General features: G+C 38.4%; 1 protein-coding gene across 6 annotated transcripts in view; it reads right to left on the reverse strand.

Annotated features, from left to right (window-relative positions):
• Nucleotides 1-336: 336 nt before the first annotated feature.
• Nucleotides 337-27,910, reverse strand: part of TMEM267 (transmembrane protein 267) — a 43,361-nt gene continuing 15,787 nt past the window's right edge. For 2 of the 6 annotated variants that reach the window (XM_010363132.2, XM_030927995.1), the window contains 2 exons: nt 10,032-10,417; nt 756-2,700 (listed from right to left, as the gene is read on the reverse strand). In XM_010363132.2, the coding sequence (XP_010361434.1) occupies nt 2,365-2,700; nt 10,032-10,343 (648 nt within the window). In that variant the 5' untranslated portion in view covers nt 10,344-10,417 and the 3' untranslated portion in view covers nt 756-2,364. Of the gene's footprint in view, nt 2,701-10,031; nt 10,418-15,903; nt 15,973-16,685; nt 17,031-27,910 lie in introns of those variants that run through there. The other 4 variants (XM_030927997.1, XM_030927994.1, XM_030927996.1 and 1 more) reach the window with 4 other exon arrangements.

A 27,910-nucleotide genomic window follows, 5' to 3' on the forward strand; every position in this document is an offset into this window, starting at 1 on the left:
TGTGAACTGCGCATGTGAGGGATCTACGTTGAAAGCTCCTTATGAGAATCTAATGTCTGATGATCTGAAATGGAACTGTTTCATCCCAAAACCATCCACACCCCCACCCCTCCCCTACCATCTGTGGAAAAATTGTCTTCCACCAAACTAGTCCCTCCAGGCTCTGGTGCCAAAAGGCTGGGGACTGCTGATTTAGAGGACAAGGAAGATTTCTGATGGTAGAGGTAGGAACCAAGATGAACCCACACATAAAATGTGCAGTATTGTTTAAGCAAGGAGTTATGTTCAAAAGTGCATTCCCATTCTAATAAAGGAAAGTTATGACAACCCAAAAAATGCCTATGTAGCATTCTTATTTATTTTATTTTTATTTTTTAAGACAGTCTCCCTCTGTCACCCAGGCTGCAGTGCAGTGGCACCATCTCAGCTCACTGCAACCTCTGCCTCCCATGTTCAAGCCATTCTCTGCTTCAGCCTCCCGAGTAGCTGAAACTACAGGTGCACACCAGCATGCCCAGTTAATTTTTGTATTTTTAGTAGAGACGGGGTTTCACCATGTTGGCCAGGTTGGTCTTGAACTCCTGACCTCAAGTGACCTGCCTGCCTCAGCCTCCCAAAGTGTTGGCCTTGGCCTCCCAAAGTGTTGGGATTACAGGCATGAGCCACTGTGTCCTGTCACCATGTAGCATTCTTAAATAAGGCCCTATATTTTTAATAATATTTATTTGTTTAATATGAAGAAAGAAAAAGTAGAAAAGGTTTTGCAATTTAGTCTGGAATTGTTACACAAGATACAGACTTTATTTCCACGGATTTCTGAAGTCAGATGCTTAAAAAAAAACTTTAATCAAATTTAGCCCCACTATATAATATTTACCATTATACTAACCAAACTTATACAATAATTACTCTTGAAAAATAAGTAGACTGTAATATCTAGTCAATTGCAAAACATAATAGATTGCAACCAAATTGTTAACAACAAGAAAAAAAACTCCCCTAAAGAGCTTGAACCTTCATAATAATTTATACAGAATTCTGTTTAACTTAATATTCAAGAAAATCTGCTGTGGATAAGGCATTGCTTTATGAACCCTCCATCCTCCCTCACAGAATAAGGCACACCAATCACTAGCATTATAAATCACAAAACTGTAAGAAAATCTGAAGACAGCAGATGCCACATATGCCACAAAGAAAAGTAGGTAACTTCAGGGCACTAACTTTAATAAACTGTGCAAATATAAGATGTATAGTAACTAAATTTTCCTTCTCTAATAAACAGGAATCATTTTAATAGAAGATCAACCTGAAAGAAAAAGGAAAAAGCAAATTTCCTAAAACTTTATTTTGAAAAAAATATATGCTGTCTTTCAGTATCAGGCAGATTAAAAAATTATTTAACTAGTAAAATATTTTAGAATAGTATATAAACAAACTGATAGCAACTAAAACAATTTTAGTGGTACATTCAGGAATTTACATTTGAAATGACATTACTGGTCATTACTTTTTGTATGAATTCAAATGTTATGGTTATGATCCAAATATCAGTATTTTGTTAATGTTATTTATTAACAAATATTAAATGTAGCTATGTTTTTCAAAACAGTTAAAACACAACACATGAGATTTTAGGCTAGAGATACTAAAAAAATACTAATTCAGTAAAGTGTTACTATAGTCAACATGTTTTAATAATTTCCTAAATTAATTTCTGAAATAATAAGCTAGATCTAATGTTAGCTACTGGATATTATAATGATGTGTCACAAGTGCTCTGAAGATTTTGCCAGCAATCATAACTCATAAAGCATTCTGCAAATTAAATTTCAGTCAGGATCAACATATATGAAAATAAATACATGTTAGCATTAACTATACATTTGTATAGTTAAATGATTGATATTATTTATTTGGTGATTTCACTATTTCAATATCTCAAGAAAATGTGGATTCAAATATAATGTTAACTCTTTACAAATTAGTTACCCTAAAATTTGAACTGTTTTTCACTAGGAAATGGACTAAATTCCAGGTATATTTCCAGAAAATGAACAGGATGTTAATCTAACAGAACTACTAGTAAAACCAGATAAACAGAAAAAAACAATAAAAACACATTGTGGAATAAATGAAATTCTAATATTGTACTAGAGTTGTCATAGAAGAGAGAAGTACAATAATAACAAGTATAATTTTTAAAAAAGTTGTACATGCTTCCTGAGCAAGAGGATTCCAGAATTATAATAATTAAATAATATAAACACCTAACTGTGTTTTTAAAAATTAACTTTAATGTTGGCTACTCTTAATTATCATCATCTGAGCCATTTGCTTCTCTAAGACTGCCGTGTGGTTACCTCAGACGTCAATACGAACTCCATGTTTTGAAGACATCATTTGTCTGGTTCCTGTTAAATACATAACGAATGAACAGATGTGAGGTAAAGATGATGTGATTATTACATAAAGCCAGAATGGCAAAGGAGAAGTTTTTCCAAATGGGCATATCCACAAACCATGACGAATCCCATCGCGGATATGGTGTGAAGTCCAGGATATAAATAACATCCAAGGAAGAAAGCACCATGAGTCTTTGAGCTTGAAAAGGTGCATAGTAAATTTCAGGGTCAGAACTACAACAGGTATCACAGTAGAACAGTGAAGGAAAGGTCTTCGCGGAAGAGTCAAAGCAGCCTGAGGGAGCAAAGTAATAGCGAGTATCATTTCCCTTCTAGCAAAACAAAATTTTATACATGCTTCTTAATATTTTAAAATATTTTCCAGAGTCTATTGGACATGCGAAAGAAACATGTTCTATGCCACTTCAGAATACATATACCAAAATTATATATATATACACACACACACACATATATATATAAAGACTATAAAAGTGTGAGCAGGATATCCTTTACATTAAAAATAAAATCAAGTTCTCAGGAATGTGGTGATTAATTTTTTAAATGTCCCATTATTTGCTTAGAAAATTCACAATATGAACATAATTTATATCCTAAGTGTATGGTTTGTGTAATTTGAAGTTTTATATAATTATCCAGGGTCTTTAAGAGCACTGAAAAAATATCTCACAACCAAATAAAATATTAGTTAATGAAGGCAAAAGGGAAATATTTTTGTTATATCCATTTTATATTAGCTATAAACACTTTCGGAATTTATTTACAATATTTAGAAAAATTATATTATTTTAAATACATATTCTAAAATTGATTTAAATAAACTTCAGTAAATTTCTTTTTTTTTTTTTAGATAGAGTCTTGCTCAGTTGCCCAGGCTGGAGTGCAGTGTCGCAGTCTTGGCTCACTGCAATTTCTGCCTCTTGGGTTAAAATTCTTTAGCCTCAGCCTCTCGAGTAGCTGGGATCATAGGCACCTGCCACCATGCCTGGCTAATTTTTGTATTTTTAGTAGAGACGGGGTTTTACCATGTTGGCCAGGCTGGTCTCGAACTCCTGAACTCAGGTGATCCATCCACCTTGGCCTCCCAAAGTGCTGGGATTACAGATGTAAGCCATGACGTCCGGCAAACTTCAGTAAATTTCTAAACCACTACCAAAAAATATACTCAATATCTGAACCAATAAAAATTTCAGGCTTAATCCCTGAATGATTCACGAGTAGGGTTTTGTTCCCACCTGCTTTAAAGACTAATTTGCAGCGAGATAATCCCTAAACAAAAATAAAGCTGAGAATAGTGATGATTGTCTAAATCTGAATCTCTGCACATATCCTCTAAAAATATTTTAAAACATGAAGGGCAAATAAAACTACACAAAATCTCAAACCCCCAGCATAAATAGAAGCCAGAGAATGCCTATATTTGAAATTACCCATAAGTATTAAAATAAACACCAGATGAGTGGGTTCTCTCTCAAACACTTCCATCCAAGTCAGGAAAAACTATATTGAAGATAGAAGAGGGGAAACCTAAGATTGATCTAAAATTATCACTAGGAAGTTCAGTTTAAGTGTGAAAATACTGTTGATCTAAAATTATCACTAGGAAGATCAGTTTAAGTGTGAAAATACTGAAGAGTGTCCTAGCAGGTCAGAGCACTAACTGCAGGGAAAGGACTTAAAAGTGGACCTTCAAGACTCTGAAAGGTATTGATTCTGGGGGAGACGATGGTAAGAAAGGGAGAGACACCCTTTGGAGACTAGATGGTGAAAAGGAAAAGAAGTAGTAAAAGGAAGAAATGTAGTTTCCTGTCAAAAAAACAAACAAATAAAAATCAGACAGTGTTCCCACCACATGAAAAAAAGTTACTCATTAAAGAGACTGTACCTTGTCCCACTGTCAAATCAGACCACCCTTGAACAAGGAATTCTATAGACCCTCTCCTCAAACTAGTATTCTTTACCTCTCACCTACAGTCTGAACATCAAAGAGTCTATTTTACACTCCTATTTCCCTGCCTCCTCCTCCACATTTTGTTTTACTTCTACTTCATCAGAACATGTACCATTTCTGTATTATTATTCTACTTTTGTCTTCACCTTTGTTTTTAAATTCTGTATCCACAATATGTTAAGTTCATCATCGGTCCTTTTGCCAACACTGCCTTAACCAAGAATATGTTAGAATAAAGAATCATGTAAATAAAGTGATAAAATAGAGCAAATCTGTAAAAAGCTAGTATAGGAGGAAAATAGAAAACAGAATAAAAATATCAGGCCGAGTGGGATGGCTCACGCCTGTAATCCAAGCACTTTGGGAGGCTGAGGTGGGCTGATCACCTGAGGTCAGGAGTTCGAGACCAGTCTGCCCAATATGGAGAAACCCTATCTCTACTAAAAATACAAAATTAACTGGGTATGGTGGCACATGCCTGTAATCCCAGCTAATTGGGAGGCTGAGGTAGGAGAATTGCTTGAACCTGGGAGGGGGAGGTTGCAGTGAGCTGAGATCACACCATTGCATTCCAGCCTGGGCAACAAGAGTGAAACTCTGTCTAAAAAACACCCCCCCCCCCCCAAAAAAAAATCTCTTGAACCCTGTTCCTAGTAACAAATACAAAAAAAAATAATAATAATTTTTTAAAAACTACACAAAACATAAGAAAATTGTATCACAAGACTCCAAACTAAATTAAATCTCAAACAACCATGTGGGGACATAAAAAAAAAATCTCGAATCAGAAGTTCAAAAATGGAAAAAAAAGTAGATTTAAAAAAGATAATAATTGATTAAACTCAGTATGGAAAAAAACAAAATCTAATAAATGACGATATTGCAATGTGTCCAAGGGAGAACAGGTCAAATGAAAGTTTAATAAGGCACATTGAAAAAATTAATACAAAAATTAGCTGGGTATGGTGATGCATGCCACCATATCCCAGCTACTCAGGAGGTTGGCGCATGAGAATCCCTTGAACATAGGAGGCAGAGGTTGCAGTGAGCTGAGATTGCGCCACTGCACTCCAAACTGGGCAACCGAGCAAGACTCTGTCTCAAGAAAGAAAAGAAAAGAAAAAATGCAGGAAACTAACCAAGAAAATAAAAATAGTATGAGGAAAAGGGTAAAAACAGTCAGGTAGAAAATGGCTGAAATAGAATACAGGCAAAAAGAAAGAACATATGTATAACTGAAGTCCCTAAAGAAGAAAAACAAAGGAATAGAATGGAACTAGTATTTAAAGCTATGATCCAAGAGAACTAAAAATAAAAATGCAAATCTATTACAAGAGCCCATCTTAAAAAACTGACTCAAAGCTAAGCTTCAAGACAATTTAGTAGAGCTGTTACTGTAATAATGATAAAAGAACAGTTTTTAAGGTCCACACAAAAGGTAAAATAACTTGCAAACGCAATAGTATTACACTGGCATCAGATTTCTCCCCCCAACAAAAGCACTTTCACATACTATAGTAATAAAGGTTTAGTTTATAATCCATATGAGTAAAATATAAATCATAGAACTGATTGGAAAGACTGGCGACACCTTTAATAGGAAGTACAACATTTTCAATAGGATGAGATTAAGGAGCCTATGGTAATCACTACTTGCAAGAAAGCAATAACCTGATGTTGAGTTATGCTCTGGATATATTCACAGCCATACTGATTCTTTACATTCTTATTTGTGAATTAACATCTATTTATATTAATAGCTGCTAAAAAAGAAACTGGAAATTCTTGTTGTTTGCTGATTTCTAAAACATCAATGTAGCTTTTTTTTTTTTTTTTTTTTTTTTTTTTAGACAGAGACTTCTGCTGTCTCAAAGCCCAGGCTGGCGTATAGTGGCACAATCTTAGCTCATTGTAATCTCAAACACCTGGGCTCAAGTGTTCCTCTTGCCTCAGCCTCCTGATTAGGTGGAACTATAAGCATACACCACCATGCCTGGCTAGTTTTTTTATTTTTTGTATAGATGGAGTCTCACTCTGTTGCCCAAGCTGCTCTTCAACTCCTGATCTCAAGCGATCCTCCCATCTTAGCCTCCCAGTGTTGGGGTTACAGGTATGAGCCACTGTGCCTGGCCTTTGATTTTTTTATTAATAGAAAAACGATGACTAATGAAAGAAAATGGAATTATCATAGAATCACAGAAGTAAAAGTAGATCACTGCCACGAATACTTATTCAGGTTTGATATTTATTACTGATAATCACATACCACCTTATGGTGAATGTAAAATATTTTAATACTTAATTCAAAAATAATGATTAATACTAGCACTATGCTGTACTTTATGTGCACTATCTCATTTGATCCTTATAACAACTCTATATGGTAGGTAGCATTTTACAGCAGAGGAGACTGAGGCAGTGAGGCTAGTCACTTCCCCCATACTGTGCAGTTAATGAGTGACATAGCTGGGATTTGATCCTGGGTCTGTCTAACTCTATAGCTCATATTCTTAACAATAGTGCTTCTAAGTGAATTAAAGGATAAATATGCTATGCAGCCCAAATGCTTTTAAAAATTATAAAAGAATAAATTCTAGATGAATACATTTATGAATCACATATTTTATAATGCTTCATTATTGTTTTATTTATTTATTGTTTTTTCCTTTTTTTTTTTTTTTTTTGAGACAGAGTTTCGCTCTTTTTGCCCAGGCTGGAGTGCAATGGCATGATCTCAGCTCATTGCAACCTATGCCTCCCGGGTTCAAGCAATTCTCCTGCCTCAACCTCCCAAGTAGCTGGGATTACAGGCACCTGCCACTACGCCTGGCTAATTTTTTTGTATCTTTAGTAGAGACGGGATTTCACCTTGTTGGCCAGGATGGTCTTGATCTCTTGACCTCGTGATCCGCCCGCCTCAGCCTCCCAAAGTGCTGGGATTACAGGCGTGAGCCACCACGCCTGGACCATTTACCGTTAATATTTACTAGGCCATGTCACTTATCATGCTTACTTAATCCTCACAACAACCCCACAAGGTAAGTAATGTTATAATCCACATATTACAGATGAAGAAGTTAAACTTAAAGAAGAAAAGGGAACTTAATTAAACTGAAGAGCTTCTGTACAGCAAAGGAAATAATCAACAGAGTAAACAGACAACCTACAGGATGGGAGAAAATAGGGTTCTTTTGACAAAGGGCTCATATCCAGAATCTACAAGGAACTCAAACAACTCAACAAGAAAAAACAACCCTATCAAAGAGTGGGCAAAGGACATGAACAGACATTTTTCAAAAGAAAACAAATAAGCAGCCAACAAACATGAAAAAATGTTCCATATCATTAATAATCAGAGAAATGCAAATTAAAACCACAATGAGATGCCATCACATACCATCAGAATGGCTATTAATAAAAAGTCAAAAACCAACAGATCTTGGCAAGGATGCAGAGAAAAGGGAACACTTATACATTGTTGGTGGGAATATAAATTACTGAAAACAGTATGAGATTTCTCAAAGAACTAAAAGTAGAACTACCTTTTGATCCAGCAATCCCACTACTGAATATCTTCCAAAAGGAAAATAAGTTATTATATAAAATAAATTATTGCCAGGCACACTGGCTCATGCCTGTAATCCCAGCACTTTGGGAGGTTGAGGCAGGAGCATCACTTGAGCCCAGGAGTTTGAGAACAGACTGGGCAACATAGGGAGACCCTGCCTCTACAAATAATGTTTTTAAAATTAGCCTGGCATGGTGGCATGTGAACTATGGTCCCAGATACTCAGGAGGCTGAGGTGGGAGAATCACCTGAGCCCAAGAAGTTGATGCTGCAGTGAGCCGTTATCACACCACTGCACTACAGCCTGGGCATCAGAGCAAGACCCTATCTCAAAAAACAACAACAAAAAAAGAAATCATTATATAAAAAATGTATGCACTTGTATGATTATCACAGCACTATATACAATAGCAAAGTCATGGAATTAACGTAAGTGTTCATCAGTGGATGACTGGATTAAAATGTGATATATAATCACACCATGGAACACTACTTGCCCATACAAAAATCATAAAATCGTGTCTGATTTTATGGATGGAACTGGAGGCCATTATCCTTAGTGAAATGATGCAGAAACAGAAAGTAAAAAACCACGTGTTTTCACTTGTAAGCGAGAGCTAAACAATGGGTACACATGGACATACAGAGTAAAATAATAGACATTAGAGACCCCAAGAGGGAATACTACTTGGCCATACAAAATAATAAAATCATGTCTTTTACAGCAACATGGATGGAACTGGAGGCCATTATCCTTAGTGAAATGATGCAGAAACAGTAAGGTAAAAAACCACATGTTCTCACTTGTAAGCGAGAGCTAAACAATGGGTACACATGGACATACAGAGTGGAATAATAGACATTGAAGGCTCCAAGAGGTGGGAGGGTGAGAAGAGGTGAGAGATAAAATACTATTTGTATAGCATTAGAGTGATGGGTACACTAAAAGCTCAGACTTTGCCACTATGCAATACATACACATTATACAACTATGCTTGTGGCCCTAAATCCATAAAAATTTAAAATAAAACTAAAAAAAAAGAAAGTACTCTGCTAACACCAGAAAAACAGGATTCAAACTCAAGTCTTCTTATTTCAATTTAAACAAAATGTTATGTTAACTCTACTTATAGCACAAAAGTTTGTCTTTAATTAGCAATTACTGATTCTTTACTGATTAAATTTCTAAATAAGTGAAACAATTTCTGAGAAATACCTGGTACCCGACATATAATAGGAAAAAGTGAATGTTTCTCATTCACTTTTCTCATATTTCCTGAATATCTACTAGGTAAGCCAGGCATTGTTCTAGGCCAGGGGTGAATGAAATAGAAAGTCCTTGCTCTATGAGTTTAGATTTCTTTCCTGAAATGTTTATAGATCATAAACACATAAAATGTAGGCAAATCTTCTGACATTTAGAAAATATTATCTGAACCAACATTTAAGTTTAGTTCATTTGTGAGCTATATAACTAAACTTCTGAATGCCTCAATGAAATTCCTCAATTTCTCCACAAGGGACCGTGTTCTAACCAATCCAATTGAAATACATGCCTTTGGCCCCAAAAGGGACTGGGGGAATTAATCTGTTCAAGTCATTCCTCAGGACTGGGAATCATCTTAAAGCTATTCAACTTTTATGGAGTACTTAGGAGCTGCATACTAACTGTAAAACATAAAGAATAAGGGGGAAATATTAAGTGTGCTCCTGAAGAAAGTACACTGATACAAAAAGAACTAGGATAGCCTTGAGAATGACCCCTGTTAATTTAAACCGGTTTGCTAATACTTTCTTCAAGACCTGGCTAAACACATCCTCTGTAAGCCAGCACTGAACTCTTTAGGTACATACAGTTCATGGGTCTTTGCTCTATGTGAATCCATAGCAGTTTGTGATGGCAAATAATTTGATTAGCAACGTATTTGTGTGCATCTTTAGGGAAGTACTAAGTGATCAAAAAGGTTAAATGAATGTGTTTCCTATTTTAAGACAAATCCTCTCTAGTTCTAAATGATGCTGTAAAGATCAGCAAAACAGTGCTAAGGAAATTAAATACCAGAAAAATTAAGCCTATGCTTTTTACCTTTAAAGACATGGATCCAGCTAGAAAAAAGTGGTCTACATCAATAACAGAGGCTAAAAATCCAGCTAAAATGATTTCTCCGAAGTCAGTCTTCTTCTTTATTCCAATGACTACTGCCCATGACCACATGCCAATTACACAATGTACGGCATTATCTGAGAGAGCACGAAGCCAGTCATTTTGCTGAATTGTAGGAAACTGAAGAAGTCTGTCAGCTACGAGGCAAAATACCCCCAGACCAAGGCTGGAAATAAGAGATTCAGTGCTACAAGTCTGCAGTAAAGCATGGGTCTTTTCAGTCTCGGATGCCATGACAAACAATATGTTAGTATAGACTAAAAGCCATCGGGAATGAACAGTCTATTCTTGTTTACATTTCCAGCACCCTAAAGGAGAAAGTAGAGAAAAATATGAATGAAGATTATGGACTGCCATATAATATTTAAACAAAACAGTATCAGCAATAATTTCTCACATATAAAACCAAGATGTAAATACTGGCAACTTTTACATGTTATATATAATATGCCACATAGCCTAAGGAGAATAGATTAGTTTTTTTTTGTTTTTTGTTTTTTGTTTTTTTTTTTAGGAAAAACAAGGTAAATGGTATGTATCAAGGAGAATTTCAGAAAGCCCACCAACTGCAATCTATTGCTTGAAGTCATCAAATAGTTCTCTCTCTCAGCTGTGTATAGTACATGGTAGTGAATATCCATTGGGTTTGTGTACCCAACAACTACTTTCAGTACTTCTGACAACAGTAATCCCTTCGTTTGGGAAAACTTTCTCACATTAAACTCCAGAGCTCACCAATTAGAGTTTTCCATTTCCCTAATAAAGGTGACTAATTTAGTAATGAAAGTGGCCCAGGCTGAGCCAATCAGATTCCTTTCCAAAATTTTTCTTAGTGGAGCTGGTAGAGAAAGTTCCTCTTCTTGGAGGCCATGGACTCCACTACATGAAATAGCCTAGGAAAATAAAATCTCAGAGAGACACAAAGGAGAAAGGCTAATAGAATCATGAAGACAGTGAGTACTTACGTTGAATGTCTAAAGGTTCTCAGAGCTACCCTGGATCTTGCAGCTCACCCTCCACTTTGATGAGCTACCCCAGCATTTTCCCAATAAATCCCCATTTCATTTCTGTTGCCTTGAACCAAATGACCTTAACTGATATAAAAATGCAATCATAATTCTATGCTCAGTTCTCATGTGGCACAGAATATTGACATTATTTACCTAGCAAGAAAATATCTGTCTACCTAAAGTGTGACACATGAAGTTTTTTCTTTTACATTGTTTTGTTTTAATCCTGAGACTAAAGAATAACTGATTTATTCGTAATGAATCAACTTCTGTTCTGCAATAAAAACTATGCATAGCTCATTATATATATTTGAAAACTGCAGAGGACCTAGAAGAATCAAACAAGTTTGAAAAATAGAAACTAAGTTGGAGGACTACTTATACCACCTTATTTTAAGTTTTATTATAAAGCTACAGTAGGCTGGGCACAGTGGCTTACACCTGTAATCCCAATACTTTAGGAGGCTGAGGTAGGAGGATCGCTTGAGGCCAGGAGCTCGAGACCAACCTGGGCAACATAGGGAGACACTGTTTCTACAAATAATAAAAAATTAGCCAGGCGTGGTGGCGCATGGCTGTGGTCCCAGCTACTTGAGAGGCTGAGGTGGGAGGATCGCTTAAGCCCTGGAGGTTAAGGCTGCAGTGGGCTGTAATTGTGCTACTGCATGCCAGTCCGGGCAATACAGAGACCCTGTCTCAAAAAAAAAAAAAAAAAAAAAAAAAAATCTATAGTAATCAAAACAGTGTAGTACTGGTATAATGACAAACATACAGACTAACAAAACAGAATACAGAGTGGGATCAGAAATAGAACCAAACATACCTAGTCAATTTTATTTTATTTTTTTTGAGATGGAGTCTCGCTTTGTCACCCAGACTGGAGTGCAGTGGTGTGATCTTGGTTCGCTGCAACCTCCACCTCCTGGGTTCAAGCAATTCTCCTGCCTCAGCCTTCCAAGTAGCTGGGGTTACAGGTGCCTGCCACCATGCCTGGCTAATTTTTTTTTTTTTAGTAGAAATGGGTTTCACCATGTTGGCCAGGCTGGTTTTGAACTTCTGACCTCAAGTGATCCACCCACCTCAGCCTCTCAAAGAGCTGGGATTACAGGCATGAGCCACTGTGCCTGGCCAATTTTTTTTATTTGAGACACAGCCTCACTAGAGAGTAGTGGCACAGTCATGGCTCACTGTACCCTTTACCTCCCAGGTTTAAAAGGTCCTCCTACCTCAGTCTCTTGAGTAGCTACAGCCACATACGTGTGTCACCATGCCCTTTTTTTTTTTTTCAAAGAGACAAGGTCTCCCTATCTCTAGAGAGGCCTCAGACTCCTAGCTGGTCTGGAACTCCTGGCCTCAAGTGATCCTTGGCTTCCCAAAGTGCTGGGATTACAGGCATGAGCCACCAAGCCCAGCCTGGTCAAATAATTTTTGATAAAGGTGAAAAGATAAATCAGTGGAGGAAGAATATTCTTTTCAACAAATGGTGCAAGAACAAATGGATATCCATATGCAAAAATCATAAACCTGAATCCATATCTTACTCCACATACAAAAATTATCTCAAAATGAATCACAAATCTAAATGTAAATAAAACATAAAAAGATACAATTTCTGGAAAAAAAACATAAAGTATTTTTGTCTCCTTGGGTCACGCAAAGAGTTATCAGATACAATACCAAAATTTTGATCCACTAAAAAATTGGTAAGTTGAACTTTATCAAAATTAAAAGCTTCTGGTCTTTGAAAGACAATGTTAAGAGAAAGAGAAAACAATGTTTAAATCTTATATTTGATAAAGGACTTATATCCAGAATATATAAAGAGCTCTCAAAACAGAGTAATTAAAAAAAGACAATACAAAAATGGACAAAAGATGTGAAAATGGGTACCTTACCATGTGTGATATACAGATAGACAATAGACAATAAGAATAAGAAATATGTTCATCACCATTAATTATTAGGGAAATACAAATTTAAAAACTGAGATATCAAACACACCTGTTAAGATGACTAAAATTAAAGACTGACAATCCCAGATATTGACAAAGATGTGGAACAACCAGAACGCATACGCTGCTGGTTGGAATAAAAAACAGTATGACTATTTTGGAAAAACAGTTTTCCAACTTCTCAGAAAGTTAAACATACTCTTACCATATAACCCAGTCATTCCACTTCTAGGTATTTTCCCAAATCATATGTGTACACAAAGGCTTACACGTGAATGTTCATAGCAGCTTTATCTGAATTTGTTCCAAGTTGGAAACACTCAAATGTCCATAAACATGTGAATAAACAAAAGGTAGAACAAAAAGGAACAAACACATGATACACATAAAAACATGAATGAATCCTGAAATAATTATAGTAAGTGAAAGTTGTCAAACAAACAAAAATTACACAGTTAAAACCCAGAGAACTGTGCAACACAAAGGATGTACCCTAATGTAAAGTATGGACTTTAGTCAATAATAACATATCAATATTGGTTCACTACTTGTATCAAATATACCACACTATTGCAAATGTTAATAATGGGGAAAATGTATGCAGGGCAAAGGGCATCTATAAGAATTCATTATAATATTGGCTCAATTTTTCTGTAAACCTAAAACTGCTGTTCAGGTTTATGTATTAGTTTGTTCTTGCATAGAACTACCTGAGACTGGGTAATTTACAAAGAAAAGAGGCTTAATTCGCTTACGGTTCTGCAGGCTGTACAGGAAGCATGGCTGAGGATGCCTCAGGAAACTTATAATCATGGCGGAAGGTAGAGGAAGGAGTCACGTCTTACATGGCCAGAGTAGAAGAGTGGAGTGGAAGGTGCTACACACTTTAAACAGCCAGATCTCGTGAGAACTCACTCACTATCATGATAACAGCTAGGGGGAAATCTGCCCCCATGAACCAGTCACCTCCCACCAGGCCCCTCCTCCAACACTGGGGATTACAATTTGACATAGGATTTGGGTGAGGACACAAATCCAAACCATATCAGTTTATAAAGTCTATTAATTAGAAAAACTTACAAAAACTTAAAAATAAAGCCAATTTACTTTTAAAAATTAGATACATGAACCACCAAAACAATATTATAAATGTAGGTAATAGATGTACTGTAGTTCATTATATTGTTCTCTATTTTTCTGTATGTTTGAAATTTTCATTTAGAAATTTTTTTCTTTTTTTTTTTTTTATTTTTTGAGACAGAGTCTTGCTCTGTCACCCAGGCTGGAGTGCATGGCCGGATCTCAGCTCACTGCAAGCTCTGCCTCCCGGGTTTACAGCATTCTCCTGCCTCAGCCTCCCGAGTAGCTGGGACTACAGGTGCCCACCACCTCGCCCGGCTAATTTTTTGTATTTTTTAGTAGAGATGGGGTTTCACCGTGTTAGCCAGGATGGTCTTGATCTCCTGACCTCACGATCCGCCCGTCTCGGCCTCCCAAAGTGCTGGGATTACAGGCTTGAGCCACTGCTCCTGGCCTAGAAATTTTTAAATTAAATTTATTTATTTTGAGGACAGGGTCTCACTGTGTTGCCCAGACTGGAGTGCAGTGACTTGATCTTGGCTCACTGCAACCTTGACCTCCTAGGCTCAGGTGATCCTCCTGCCTCACCTCCTGAGTAGCTGGGACTACAGGCATGAGCCATCATGCCTGGCTATATGTTTCCATTTGTATTTATTTAATTAAAAAAATTCTTTCTTTCTTTCTTTTTCGAGACAGGGTCTTGCTCTGTTGTCCAGGCTGGAGTACAGTGGTGTGAATATGGCTCACTGGAGCCTCTATGCCCTGGGCTCATGAGATCCCCCGACCTCAGCCTCCTGAGTAGTTGGAACCACAGCCACAGGCCACCATGCCTGGCTAATTATTAGATTTTTTTGTAGAGATGGGATTTCACCATGTTGCCCAGGCTGGTCTGGAACTCCTGGCCTCAAGCAATCTTCCCACCTCAGCCTCCCAAAGTGCTAGGATTACCGGCGTGAGTCACTGAACCTGGCCTAGAAATATGTTTTTAAAAAGAGCACATAGTGTAATTCTACTTACTTAAAATTCTACAAAATACAAACTAATTTTTAGTGACAGAAAGCAGATCCATGGTTTCCTGAAGACAGTCTAGAGGCAGGAATGATTAAAAAGGAGCATAAGGAAACTTTGGTAAGGGATGCATATGTTCATTATCTTGACTGTGGTGATAGTTTCATGGTTCACAGTTTCATACATATGTCAAAACGTATCAAACTATATATTTTAAACATATACAGTTCATTACATGTTAATTATACTCCAACAAAAATGTTAAAAAGTTAGGAATGTACATTGATTATAAAACAGCAGGCTTTTGTTTAAAAAGGAGAAATATGAAAATAAGAAACTATGGAAATGAAAAAGTTGATTACCCAAATAAAAACTCAGTGCAAAGTCTACTATGCACTGAAGCAATGCATAGTGGCATGAATCTTTCAAACATCAAAATTAGTAAATGAGAACATTTGCAAAGAATTTTTCCAAAGCTTAAGGGGAAAACATAAGACAAAGAGTTGGGCATTGAAAAAAAATTTCCAAAAATAAAGAGAAAAGCTTTAGAGTTTCTATGTCAAAAAAAAAAAAAAAAAGTTATCTTCAAAAGAAAGAGAATGTGATTATCATCAACCCTAAATGTCAGAATATTGTGAGGTAACACTTACAGAACTCTGAGAGAAAAAGATCATAGACTGCAGCATTCTACGCATAGTTAAATTATGGCACCTATGTGGCAACCGTGAATTTTAAAAGTTTTACCTTAGAAATTATACACTCATGTATCATTTTGGGGGCAGGGGAAACTGAGTAGTAGAACTTCTCAATCTCTAGCAGGAAGGGAGACAAATAAAGAAAATTTGATCAATACAGCAAGACAGAAAAGAAAAAAAAAACCTTACTTCCCCCCAGTTCACCTGCTACTCTGCAAAAAGCAATAGGGACCAAATAAAATACAAATACCACAACAAATGTGAATGTGTTAAATTTCTCTATAAAGAGACAAACATAATCAGATTGGGGCAAAAGAAAACATCACTAAGTTATTGTTCAAAACAAAACACCTCAAACAAAAAGTCTTAACAATATGGAAAATAAAGAGATGAGAAAATATATGTCTAAGAAATACAAACAAAATTAAGTAGCAATGGTAATGTTAACTGCAAACACAGAATTCAAGGTAAAAATGATGAATTAGAACTGAAAGGGATAAAATATTCACATCGCAGTAAAGTTCTATGGGGTAAGAGGATGCTTACATGTCAAACAACATAGCAGTAAAAAATTAAATGGTCAAAAAAAGGTATAATCTGAATAATATAATTTATACATTTTATTTCATACTCAGGTGTATAACTTCATATGCTATGAAGCAGTGGTCCCGATTCTTTTTGGCACCAGGGACTGGTTTTATGGAAGACAATTTTTCCATAGACTGGGGAGGGGGATGGTTTTGGGATGACTCAAGTGCATTACATTTATTGTGTACTTTATTTCTATCATTATTACATTGTTATATATAATTAAATAATCACACAACTCACCATAATGTAGAATCAGTGGGAGCCCTTAGCTTGTTTTCCTGCATCAGACAGTTCCATCTTAGGATGGTGGGAGATAGTGACAGATCATCAGCCATTAGATTCTCATAAGAAGCACGCAACCTAGATCCCTTGCATGCACAGTTCACAATAGGGTTCGCTCTCCAATGAGAAGCTAGTGCTGCCACTGATCTGAAAGGAGGTGGAACTCAGGCAGTAATGTGAGTGATGGAGAGTGGCTGCAAACACAGATGAAGCTTCACTTGCCAGCCTGCCGCTCACCTCCTGCTGTGCGGCCTGGATCCTAATGGGCCATGAACCCATACTGGTCCATGGCCTGGGGGTGGGGACTCCTGCTATAAACAACACACATTCTTTTCAAATGTTCATGGAACCCCTATAAAAGTTAACCACATATTTGAATTAGAGAGGCAGAGCAAAATAGCAGAATAGAAGGCTCCATTGATCATCCCCAAACACAAGTTAAAAACTATCTACACAGAAAAAAAACACCATCATAAGAACCCAAAATCAGGTGAGACTCATAGTACCTGGTTTTAACTTCACACCACTGAAAGAAGCACAGAAGAGGTAAAAAACAAACAAACAAACACAAAAAAGCAAAAATAGTCCTGAGTCACTAACGCCACCCCTCCCCTACACCCCAGAAGTGGCAGAGTGGGGCAGAGAGCATCTCTGGGCACTGAGGGAGGGAGAACACAGCAGTTTTGAGGCACTGAACTCAGTGCTGTCCTGGAAAGGAAAACCAGACTAAACTCAGTTGATGTCCAGCCACAGAGGGAACATTTAAATTAGCCCAAGCCAGAGGGGAAATGCCCATTCCATCGGTACGAATTTGAGTTTCTGCAAACCTCGCCACTGAGGGCTGCAGTGCCCTCTGTGTCCAAGTAAACTTGAAAGGCAGTGTAGGCCATAAGGACTGAAACCCTTAGGTGAGTCCTAGAGCTGAACTAGGCCCAGAGACAGTGAACTGGGTGGGCACATGACATACTGAGACACCAGTTGGGGCAGCCAAAGGCGTGCTGGCATCACCCTCACCTAACCCCATGCTGCACATCTTGAGGTTACAAAAGAGACCCCTTCTTTTTGCTTGAGGAGAGTAACAGCTCAACCACAGCAGGACAGGGCACAGGTCAGAGTCATGAGGCCCCCATTCCAGGCCCTAGTTCCCAGATGTCATTTCTAGACATACTCAGAGCCAGAAGGGAACCCCCTGACTTGAAGGACAGGACCCAAAACTGGCAGCATTCATCACCTGCTAACTGAAGAGCCCTTGGGACCTGAACAACCAGCAGTGATACCCAGGTACTACATCAAGGGTCTTGCATGAGCCTCTGAGACTTGCTGGCTTCAGGTGAGACTCAGCACTTTATCAGTTGTGGTGGCTATGAGAAAAAAACTCCCTCTGTTTGAGAAAAGCAGAGGGAAAACTAAAGGGGACTTTGTCTTTCACCTTAGGTACCAGCACAGGCATAGGAGGATAGAGCACTAAGTGGTCTCTTGGGGTCCCTGATTCCAGGATTTGACTCTTGGATGGCATTTCTGGACCTGCCCTGGGCCAGAGAGGAGCCCACTGCCCTAAAGGGTGGGTCTCAGGTCAGGCAGCATCCACCACAAACTGACTTAAGAAATCTTGTGCCTTAAGGGGCATCAGCAGTATTCTGGCAGTACTCTTTGTGACCTGGGGTGATGGTGGCTATGGAGTCAGGCTCCTCTGTCTTTGGAAAGGGGAGGGAAAAGTGGGAAGGACTGCATCTTGTAGTTTGAGTGCCAGCTCATCTGCAGTGCAACAGAACATCAGATAGACGTCTAAGGTTTTTGACTCTAGTCCCTGACTCCCATATGGCACCTCTAGACCCAACCAGGGCCTGGGGGACCTCACTGCCCTGAAAGGAAGGACACAGGCCTGACTGGCTTTGCTACTGGCTGATTGTAGAGTCCCAGGGTGTAGAGCAAACACAGGCAGTAGCCAGGAAGTGAAAATAGCAGGCATTGGGTGAGTCCAAGTGCCATGCTGGGTTCAGGTCTGACCCAGCACAGTCATAGTAATTGTGGCCACAGGGGTGCTTGGGTTACTCCACCCTAGCTTTAGGTGGCTCAGAACACAGAGAGAGACTCTTTGTTTGAGAGAAAGTAAAGGAAGAGAACAAGAGTCCTTGCCTGGTAATCCAGAGAATTCTCCCATATCTTGTCCATGACCATCAAGGCAGTACCTCTATGAGTCTGCAAGAACCACAGCATTACTGGGTTTGGAGTGCCCCCTAAAGCAGATATGGCTTAGATTATAATACCCAAGTCCTTCAAATATCTGGAAAACCTTCCCAGGAAGGCCAGGTACAAATAAGCCCTGACAATGAAGACTACAATAAATGCCTAAGTCATCAATGCCCAGACACTGGAGAACATCTACTAGCATCAACACCGTCCAGGAAAACATGACCTCACCAAATGAACTGAGGGAAGAGAGAGACCCTCTCACATTGTTTTATACTCAGAAAAGGAAAGAGAAGCAAAACTAAAGGCAGGTAGCCCGGCACCTAGGAACCAGACCCGAAACCAAAGAACCAGACCCAAAACCAGGCCTAGGCCTGCCTGACCTAAGCCTGGTAGTTAAAATTCGACCCCTGACCTGGCAAGTGTTGTTATCTAAAGATTCCAGACATTGTATGGAAGGACATTGTGAAACCTCCCGTTCTGTTCTGTTTCACTCTGACCACCGGTGCTCGCAGACCCTGTCACGGACCCCCCGGTTTGCTCAATCGATCACAACCCTCTCATGCAGACCCCCTAGAGTTGTGAGCCCTTAAAAGGGGACAGGAGTTGAGCACCTGATGAGCTCAGATTTTAAGACGCTAGCCTGTCGATGCTCCCAGCTGATTAAAGCCACTCCCTTCACTATCTTGGTGTCTGAGGAGTTTGGTCCACCGCTCCTCCTGCTACATTTCTTGGTTCCCTGACTGGGAAGTGAGGTGATTGGCGGATGGTCCAGGCAGCTCCTTAGGTGGCTTTAGCTTGCCCTGTGGGACATCCCTGTGGGGCACTCTGACCAGCCTGAGCAACGCGGATCCTGAGAGTGCTCCCGGGTAGGCATTTGCCCTGGTGGGACACCTCGCCAGAGCAGTGTGTGGCAGGTCCCCGTGGAGGATCAACGCAGTGGCTGAACACAAGGAAGGAACTGGCACTTGGAGTTCGGACATCTAAAACTTGGTAAGACTAGTCTTTGGAACTTGCCCACTCCATTTGAGTGGAAGCGGGGCCTGATCAACCATGGTATGTCTTTATTGGCACTTTGGTTTTGGTTTTGACTTAGTTTGAATTGCTTGACAGGACTGGTCTTGGGAACTTGCCTACTCCATTTGAGTGGAAGCGTGGCCTGATCACCCACGACGTGCCTGTACTGGCACTTTGGTTTTTGTTTTTGACTTGACTTGTATTGCCTGATACTTTGGTTTTGGTTTTGACCTGGCTTGGATTTCTTGATATTCTGATTTTGGTTTTGATTCTGGTTTGGAATAAACTGTAAAAGTATGTGTGTGCCCTTTTTACCCATTCTTTGTTTTGTTGTGTGCGTGTGGTGTAAGCATGGTGTTTTGTCTACAGGAGACATGGGTCAGGCACAAAGTAAGCCTGTCCGACTAGGAACTATGTTGAAAAACTTCAAGAAAGGATTTAAGGGAGATTACGGTGTTACTATGACACCAGGAAAACTTGGAACTTGTGTGAAATAGACTGGCCAGCATTAGAGGTGGATTGGCCATCAGAAGGAAGGCTGGACAGGTCCCTTGTTTCAAAGGTATGGCACAAGGTAACCTGTAAGCCAGGGTACCCAGACCAGTTTCCATACACAGACAGTTACAACTGGTTTTAGACCCACTTCCCTTCCACAGTAGTTAAGAGAACAGCAGCGTAAGTGGCTGGCAGAGGCAAGGAAAGACCAGCAGAGAGAAAGAGAGGAAAATGACAGAGAGAAAAAGAGGCAAAGAAAGAGAGGAAAAGACAGAGAGACAAAGAAGGAGTCAAGAAAAGAGAGAGAGAGACAAAGAGAGAGGCAGAAAGAGAGGAAGAGACAGAGGCAAAAGGAAAGTCAGAGAGAAAGAGAGACAGAAGTCAAAGAGAGAAAGAAAAAGAGAAAGAAAGAAAAAGAGAAAGAGAGAAAGAAAAAGAAAGAGAAATAGACAAGTAGTTAAGAAAAAACCAGTATACCCTATTCCTTTAAAAGCCAAGGTAAATTTAAAACCTATAATTGATAATTAAAGGTATTTTCTGTAACTCTGTAATACTCTAATGCCAATTTGTTGTCAGTGTAAACAAGGGCATATCCTGAAAGCACTGAGGCCTTCCTATCAAAAATCCTTAACCCAGTAACCCACAGATGGCCTAGATGCATTCAATCTGTAGTGGCAGCTGTTTTGCTAACAGGAAAAAATAAAAAATAAACAAAAAGGCCATCTATACCAATTCTAAGTTAATTTAGACTAACCAAGTCTTATTAATAGCAAAGGATAAATGAAATCCCAAACTTACAAGGTTTTCAACAAAAGTTAACAGTGTAACATGTATTATAGTAACTTCTAATCTTGTGGCCTTAGATAGTCTAGTCCACAGACATAAAGAAAGTTTGCTTTAAAAAAAAGAATGACTATCTTCACAAAAAAAAAAAGGAAAAAAAAGGGAGGAGACAGAATTTATGTAAAAAGAGTGTTATATGGTAAATTCTTGTCCTGAAATAAATTAACTGGTTGTTTAAAGAAAAAAATGTTTGTAATAAGTCAGAAAGTTGAGACATGTTGAAGAATTGTCTGCGAAAGTTGTGAAAGAAAAAATGTTATAAAAAATTTTATTCAAAAAATGTTGTGTAATTTAAAAGTAATAAGGCCTCCTGAGTACTACTGAAGAAACAGTTTATGTGCAAAGTGTATAAGGAAAGTAAAATATACCTTTGGTAAAAGGATTATAAGGAGGTGTAAGATTTTTACCTACATTAAAAGGTTAAGAAAATATTGTTTTGAAAGTTTAAGAAGTTTTAAAACATTAATTATAAAGAAAATTCTCTGTGTAAACATATTAGCTAAAGTTAAAAAGGTATCATCCAGTTTTTCTGTGAACTGGACATTAAGGTAAAAATGCAACAGATTTTTCTTAAAGCACCAACCTACTCTAACAAAAATTATAAAAGGTTAAAAAAAGTCTATAAAATCTTACCTTATGGTCAAACATTAAAAATTAGATAAATATGTCTACAAGGTTTTATTAAAATTAAGTTCAACATTAACAACAGACTAATATAAAGGTAAAATTTAGCTTATTTAGTATAAAAATCATACAAAAAGCATTGTCAAATGTAAAATAGTATTTGGCTTTCTTTGGTTTAAAAACTAATAAAAATAGGTGCTAAAGGAAACATTTATTTTACTAGAAGATCATAAAACTTAAAAACTTAAAACAAACTTTGGCAATTAAGACAGCATACCAAGATGCAAATGCCTGACTGAAATGGATCAAATATTCCATCTGCACTTTAAACAAAAGCAATTGTTATGCTTGTGCACATGGCAGGCCAGAGGCCCTGACTGTCCCCCTTCCACTAAGGTGGTCCTGCAGTCGACCAGGTGTGGGCTGCATGGTAGCTCTTTTCCAGGATTCTACAACCTGGAGTAATAAGTCATGCCAAGCTCTCTCTGCTATATCCCAAAGTCTGGCACCCTGCGGGTCAGCCCCTGAGGGCCATCCAGTCTCTGTCTCCCAACACTAAGTTCACTTCGTGTCTCTCATGACAGGAAGGAAACTTAGCATTCCTTGGAGACCTGAAGGGATGCGATGAGCTTAACAATTTTCAAGAGCTTATCAATCAGTCAGCCCTTGTTCATCCCTGAGTGGATGTGTGGTGGTATTGTGGTGGACCTTTACTGGGCACTCTGCTGAACAACTAGAGTGGCACTCATACTTTAGTCCAATAGGCTATCCCTTTTACCCTGGCATTTCATCAACCAGAGGGAGGAAAAATAAGACATCATAAAGTAAGAGAAGCCTCTTATAGATCTTTCAACTCTCACATCCATTTAGACGCAATTGGAGTCCCACGAGAAATACCAGATCAATTTAAAGCTTGAAATCAAATAGCTACAGGATTTAAGTCAATATTTGAGTGCGTGACAGTTAATAAAAATGTAAATTAGATGAACTACATCTATTACAACCAACAGCAACAAGCTTTTCATGAGTTAAAAGAAAAACTCAGGTCTGCCCCAGTCCTGGGGCTACCTGACCTGACAAAACTTTTTACACTCCATGTGTCAAAAAAAAAAAAGGTAGTTGGAGTTTTAACCCAGACAGCAGGGCCCTGGCCAAGGCCAGTGGCCTATCTCTCAAAACAATTAGACGAGGTTTCCAAAGGCTGACCCCCATATCTAAGGGCCCTGGCAGTAATGGCCCTGTTAGCACAAGAAGCAGATAAGCTAACTCTTAGGCAAAACCTAAACAAAAAGTCCCCCCATGCTGTGGTGACTTTAATAAATACCAAAGGACATCAATAGCTAATGAATGCTAGACTAACTAGATACCAAAGCTTGCTCTGTGAAAATCCCAGCATAACCATTGAAGTTTGCAACACCCTAAACTTTATCACCTTACTCCTGGTATCAGAGAGCCCAGTTAAACATAACTGTGTAGAGGTATTGGACTCAGTTTATTCTAGTGGGCCCAACATCCGAGATCATCCTTAAACATCAATAGACTGGGAGCTGTATGTGGATGGGAGCAGTTTCGCCAACCCCCACAAAGTGACTCTGAAGACAACAAGCCCTGCTTCAGTCACACCCGGAAGCTGACTGGTCCACGCATGGCCAAAGCATGAAGAAACTCATCGCGGGACTCATTTTCCTTAAAATTTGGACTTGTACAGTAAGGACTTCAACTGACCTTCCTCAGACTAAGGACTGTTCCCAGTATATACATCAAGTCACTGAGGTAGGACAAAAGATTGCTACAGTCCTATTATTTTATGGTTATTATAAGTGTACCAGGACTCTAAAAGAAACTTGTTTGCATAATGCTATTCTATCCAAGGAATGAAGCCCAGTCTCTAAACGTTATGTTCATGGAGGAACTGTAATAGAAGATCAATGGCCATAAGAAGCCTGAGAATCTGCCTACAGACCCAGTTCCTGGTGAATTCCTGGCCCTAAAGAATCACCCCGATCATTTCTAGGTTCTAAAAGTTTCAATTATTAGACAACACTGCATAGCTAGAAAAAGGAAAGAATTCATTCATTCTGTAGGATGACTTAGTTGCCTAGGGCAAAAACTGTATAATGGTACCACAAAAACAGTTACATGGTGGAGTTCAAACCACACAGATAAAAATCCATTCAGTAAATTTCCAAAGTTGCAGACTGTTTAAGCCCACCCAGAATCCCACTGGGACTAGATGGCCTCCACTAGGCTATACTGGATATATGGACATAGAACCTACGCTAAGCTGCCTGATCAGTGGACAGTTAGTTGTGTTATTAGCACTATTAAACCATCTTTCTTCCTATTGCCCATAAAAACAGGTGAACTCCTGGACTTCCCTGTCTATGCTTCCCACAAAAAGAAAAGCATAGCTATAAAAAAATTGAAAAATAATGAATAGCCCCCTAAGAGAATCATACAATATTATAAGCCTGCTACTTAGGCACAAGACAGCTCACAGGGATACCAGACCCCCATTTACATGCTCAACCGAATCATATGGTTGTAAGCTGTTTTAGAAATCATCACTAATAAAACCGGTCAAGCCTTGACTGTTCTAGCCCAGCAAGAAACTCAGATGAAGAATGCTATCTATCAAAATAGACTAGCTCTCGACTACTTGCTAGCAGCTGAAGGAAGCGTTTGTGGAAAATGTAACCTTACTAATTGCTGTCTATACATAGAAGATCAGGGGTAAGTAGTTGAAGACATAGTTAAAGAGATAACAAAACTGACACATGTGCCCATGCAAGTATGGCATGGATTTGATCCTAGGGCCATGTTTAGAAATTAGTTCCCAGCACTAGGAGGATTTAAAACTCTTATAATAGAAGTTATAATAGCAATAAGAACCTGCTAACTGCTCCCTTGATTGTTACCTGTACTTCTTCAAATGATAAAAAGCTTCATTGCTACTTAGTTCACCAAAATGTTTCAGCACAACTGTACTATATGAATCACTATCAATGTATTGCACAAGAAGACATAAGTAGCAAAAATAAGAGTGAGAACTCCCACTAATAAAAGGTGAGAGTCTCAAAGGGGGGAAATGAGGGAAAACAGAGAGCCTCTCATATTGTTTTATATTGTTTTATATTCAGAAAAGGAAAGAGAAGCAAAACTAAAGGCAGGTAGCCCAGCACCTAGGAACCAGACCCGAAACCAAGGAACCAGACCTGAAACCAGGCCTAGACCTGCCTGACCTAAGCCTGGTAGTTAAAATTCGACCCCTGACCTGGCAAGTGTTGTTATCTATAGATTCCAGACATTGTATGGAAGAACACTGTGAAACTTCCCATTCTGTTCTGTTTTACTCTGACCACTGGTGCTCATAGGCCCTGTCACGTACCCCCTGGCTTGCTCAATCGATCATGACCGTTTCATGCGGACCCCCTTACAGTTGTGAGCCCTTAAAAGGGGCAGAAGTTGAGCACCTGATGAGTTCAGATTTTAAGACACTAGCCTACTGATGCTCCCAGCTGATTAAAGCCACTGCCTTCACTATCTCAGTGTTTGAGGGGTTTTGTCCGCAGCTCATCCTGCTACAGAACTAAATAAGGCACTAGAGACCAATCTTGGAAAACAGAGATATGTGACTTTTCAGACAGAGAATTTAAAATAGCTGTATTGAGGAAATTCAAAGAAATTCAAGATAATACAGAAAAGGAATCCTGAATTCTATTGGATAAATTTAACAAAGAGATTGAAATAATTAAACAGAATCAGGCTGAAATTCTGGAGTTGAAAAATGCAATTGGCATACTGAAGAATGCACCATAGTCATTTAATAGCAAAACTGATCAAGCAGAAGAATTAGTGAGCTTGAAGACAGGCTATTTGAAAATACAGTCAGAGGAGACAAAAGAAAAAAGAATAAAAAACAATGAAGCATACACACAGGATCTAGAAAATCACCTCAAAAAAGCAAATTTAATAGTTATTGGCTGTAAAGATGAGACAGAGGAAGACATAAGGGTAGAAGTTTATTGAAAGGGATAACAGAGAACTTCTCAAACTTAGATATCACTATCCAAGTACAAGAAGCTTGTAGAACACCAAGCAGATTTAACCCAAAGAAGACTACCTTAAGGCATTTAATAATAAAACTCCCAAAGGTCAAGGATAAAGAAACAATCCTAAGAGCAGCAAAAGAAAAGAAACAAATAGCATACAATAGAGCTCCAATACATCTGGCAGCAGACTTTCCAGTGGAAACCTTTTCAGGCTAGGAGAGAGTGGTATGACATCTTAAAAGTGTTAAAGGAAAAAAACTTTTATCTTAGAAAAATATATCTGGCAAAAATATCCTTCAAACATGAAGGAGAAATAAAAACTTTCCCAGACAAACAAACACTGAGGGATTTCATCAACACCAGACTTGTCCTATAAGAAAAGCTAAAGGGAGAACTTCAGTCAGAAAGAAAAGGATGTTAATGAAAATAAGAAATAATCTGAAGGTACAAAAGTCACTGGTAATAGCAAGTACACAAAAAACATAGAATACGATAACACTGTAAATGTGGAATGCAAACTACTCTTATTCTAAGTAGAAGGAACAAATGATGAGCCAATCAAAAATAATGCCTACAACTTTTCAAGACACAGTCAGTATAAAAGGACATACATAGAAACAACAAAAAGTGAAACTGTAGGCGGGGGGGGGGGGGGGGGGGGGGGGGGGGGATGAAGTTAAAACATAAGAGTTTTTATTAGTTTTCTTTTTGCTTGTTTATTTGTTTATGCAGTGTTAAGTTGTTATCAGGTAAACTAAGGGGTTGTAAGAGTATCTACAAACTGCATAATAACCTCAAACCAAAAAACATACAATGAATACACAAAAAATAAAAAGCAAGAAACTAAATCACATCCCCAGAGAAAATCATTTTAACTAAAGGAAGACAGGAAGGAAAGAAAGAAGGAAGAGGCCAGATGCAGTGGCTCATGCCTGTAATTTCAGCACTTTGGGAAGCCAAGGCGGGTGGATCACTTGAGGTCAGGAGTTTGAGACCAGCCTAGCCAACATGGTGAAATCTCATATCTACTAAAAATACAAAAATCAGCTGGGTGTGGTGGCACACATCTGTAGTCTCAGCTACCTGGGAGGCTGAGGCAGGAGAATTGCTTGAACCTGGGAGGTGGAGGTTGCAGTGAGCTGAGATTGCGTCATTGCACTCCAGCATGGGCAACAGAGAGAGACTCTGTCTCAAAAAAAAAAAAGAAAGAAAGAAGAAAAGACTATAAAACAATCAACAAATAAACAACAAAATGGCAAGAGTTAAGTTGCTACTTATCAAAGCTAACATTAAACAACTCTCTAACCAAAAGCCATAGACTAGCTGAATGCATGAAAAACCAAGATCTATTGATCTGTTACCTACAAGAAACACACTTTACCTATAAAGACACACATAGACTGAAAGTAAATGGATGGGAAAAGATATTCCATGCTAATGGAAGCCAAAAAAGGGCAGGAGTAGCTATACTTATACTAAACAAAATAGAGTTCAAGACAAAAAGTATAAGAGACAAGGTCACTGCATAATGACAAAGATGTAATTTCAACAAGAGCATATAACAATTTTAAACATATGTGCACCCAACACTGCAGCACCCAGATATATAAAGGAAATATTATTAGAGCTAAAGAGAGAGATAGGCCCCAATATAATAATAGCTGAATACTTCAATACCCCACTTTTGGCATTGGACAGATCTTCCAGACAGAAAATCAACAAAGAAACATCAGACTGTGAAAGGAAAATATCTTGGGTCGTTTCAAGCTGGAATCATTCAGGGCAAACCTGCTTCTCGTTCTTTTCAAGTCATCCCTTTGCTCACAGAGATAGATACATATTCTGATTGCCTTCTTGGGAAAGACTTATCAGAAACTCAAAAGAATGCAACCATCTGTCTCTCACGTACCTGTGACCTGGAAGCTCTCCATGGGGGGGCCTTACTTTGAGCTGTATCTGCCT

The sequence above is a fragment of the Rhinopithecus roxellana genome, chromosome 3 (genome assembly GCF_007565055.1).
Source record: "Rhinopithecus roxellana isolate Shanxi Qingling chromosome 3, ASM756505v1, whole genome shotgun sequence".
Classification (NCBI taxonomy): domain Eukaryota; kingdom Metazoa; phylum Chordata; class Mammalia; order Primates; family Cercopithecidae; genus Rhinopithecus; species Rhinopithecus roxellana.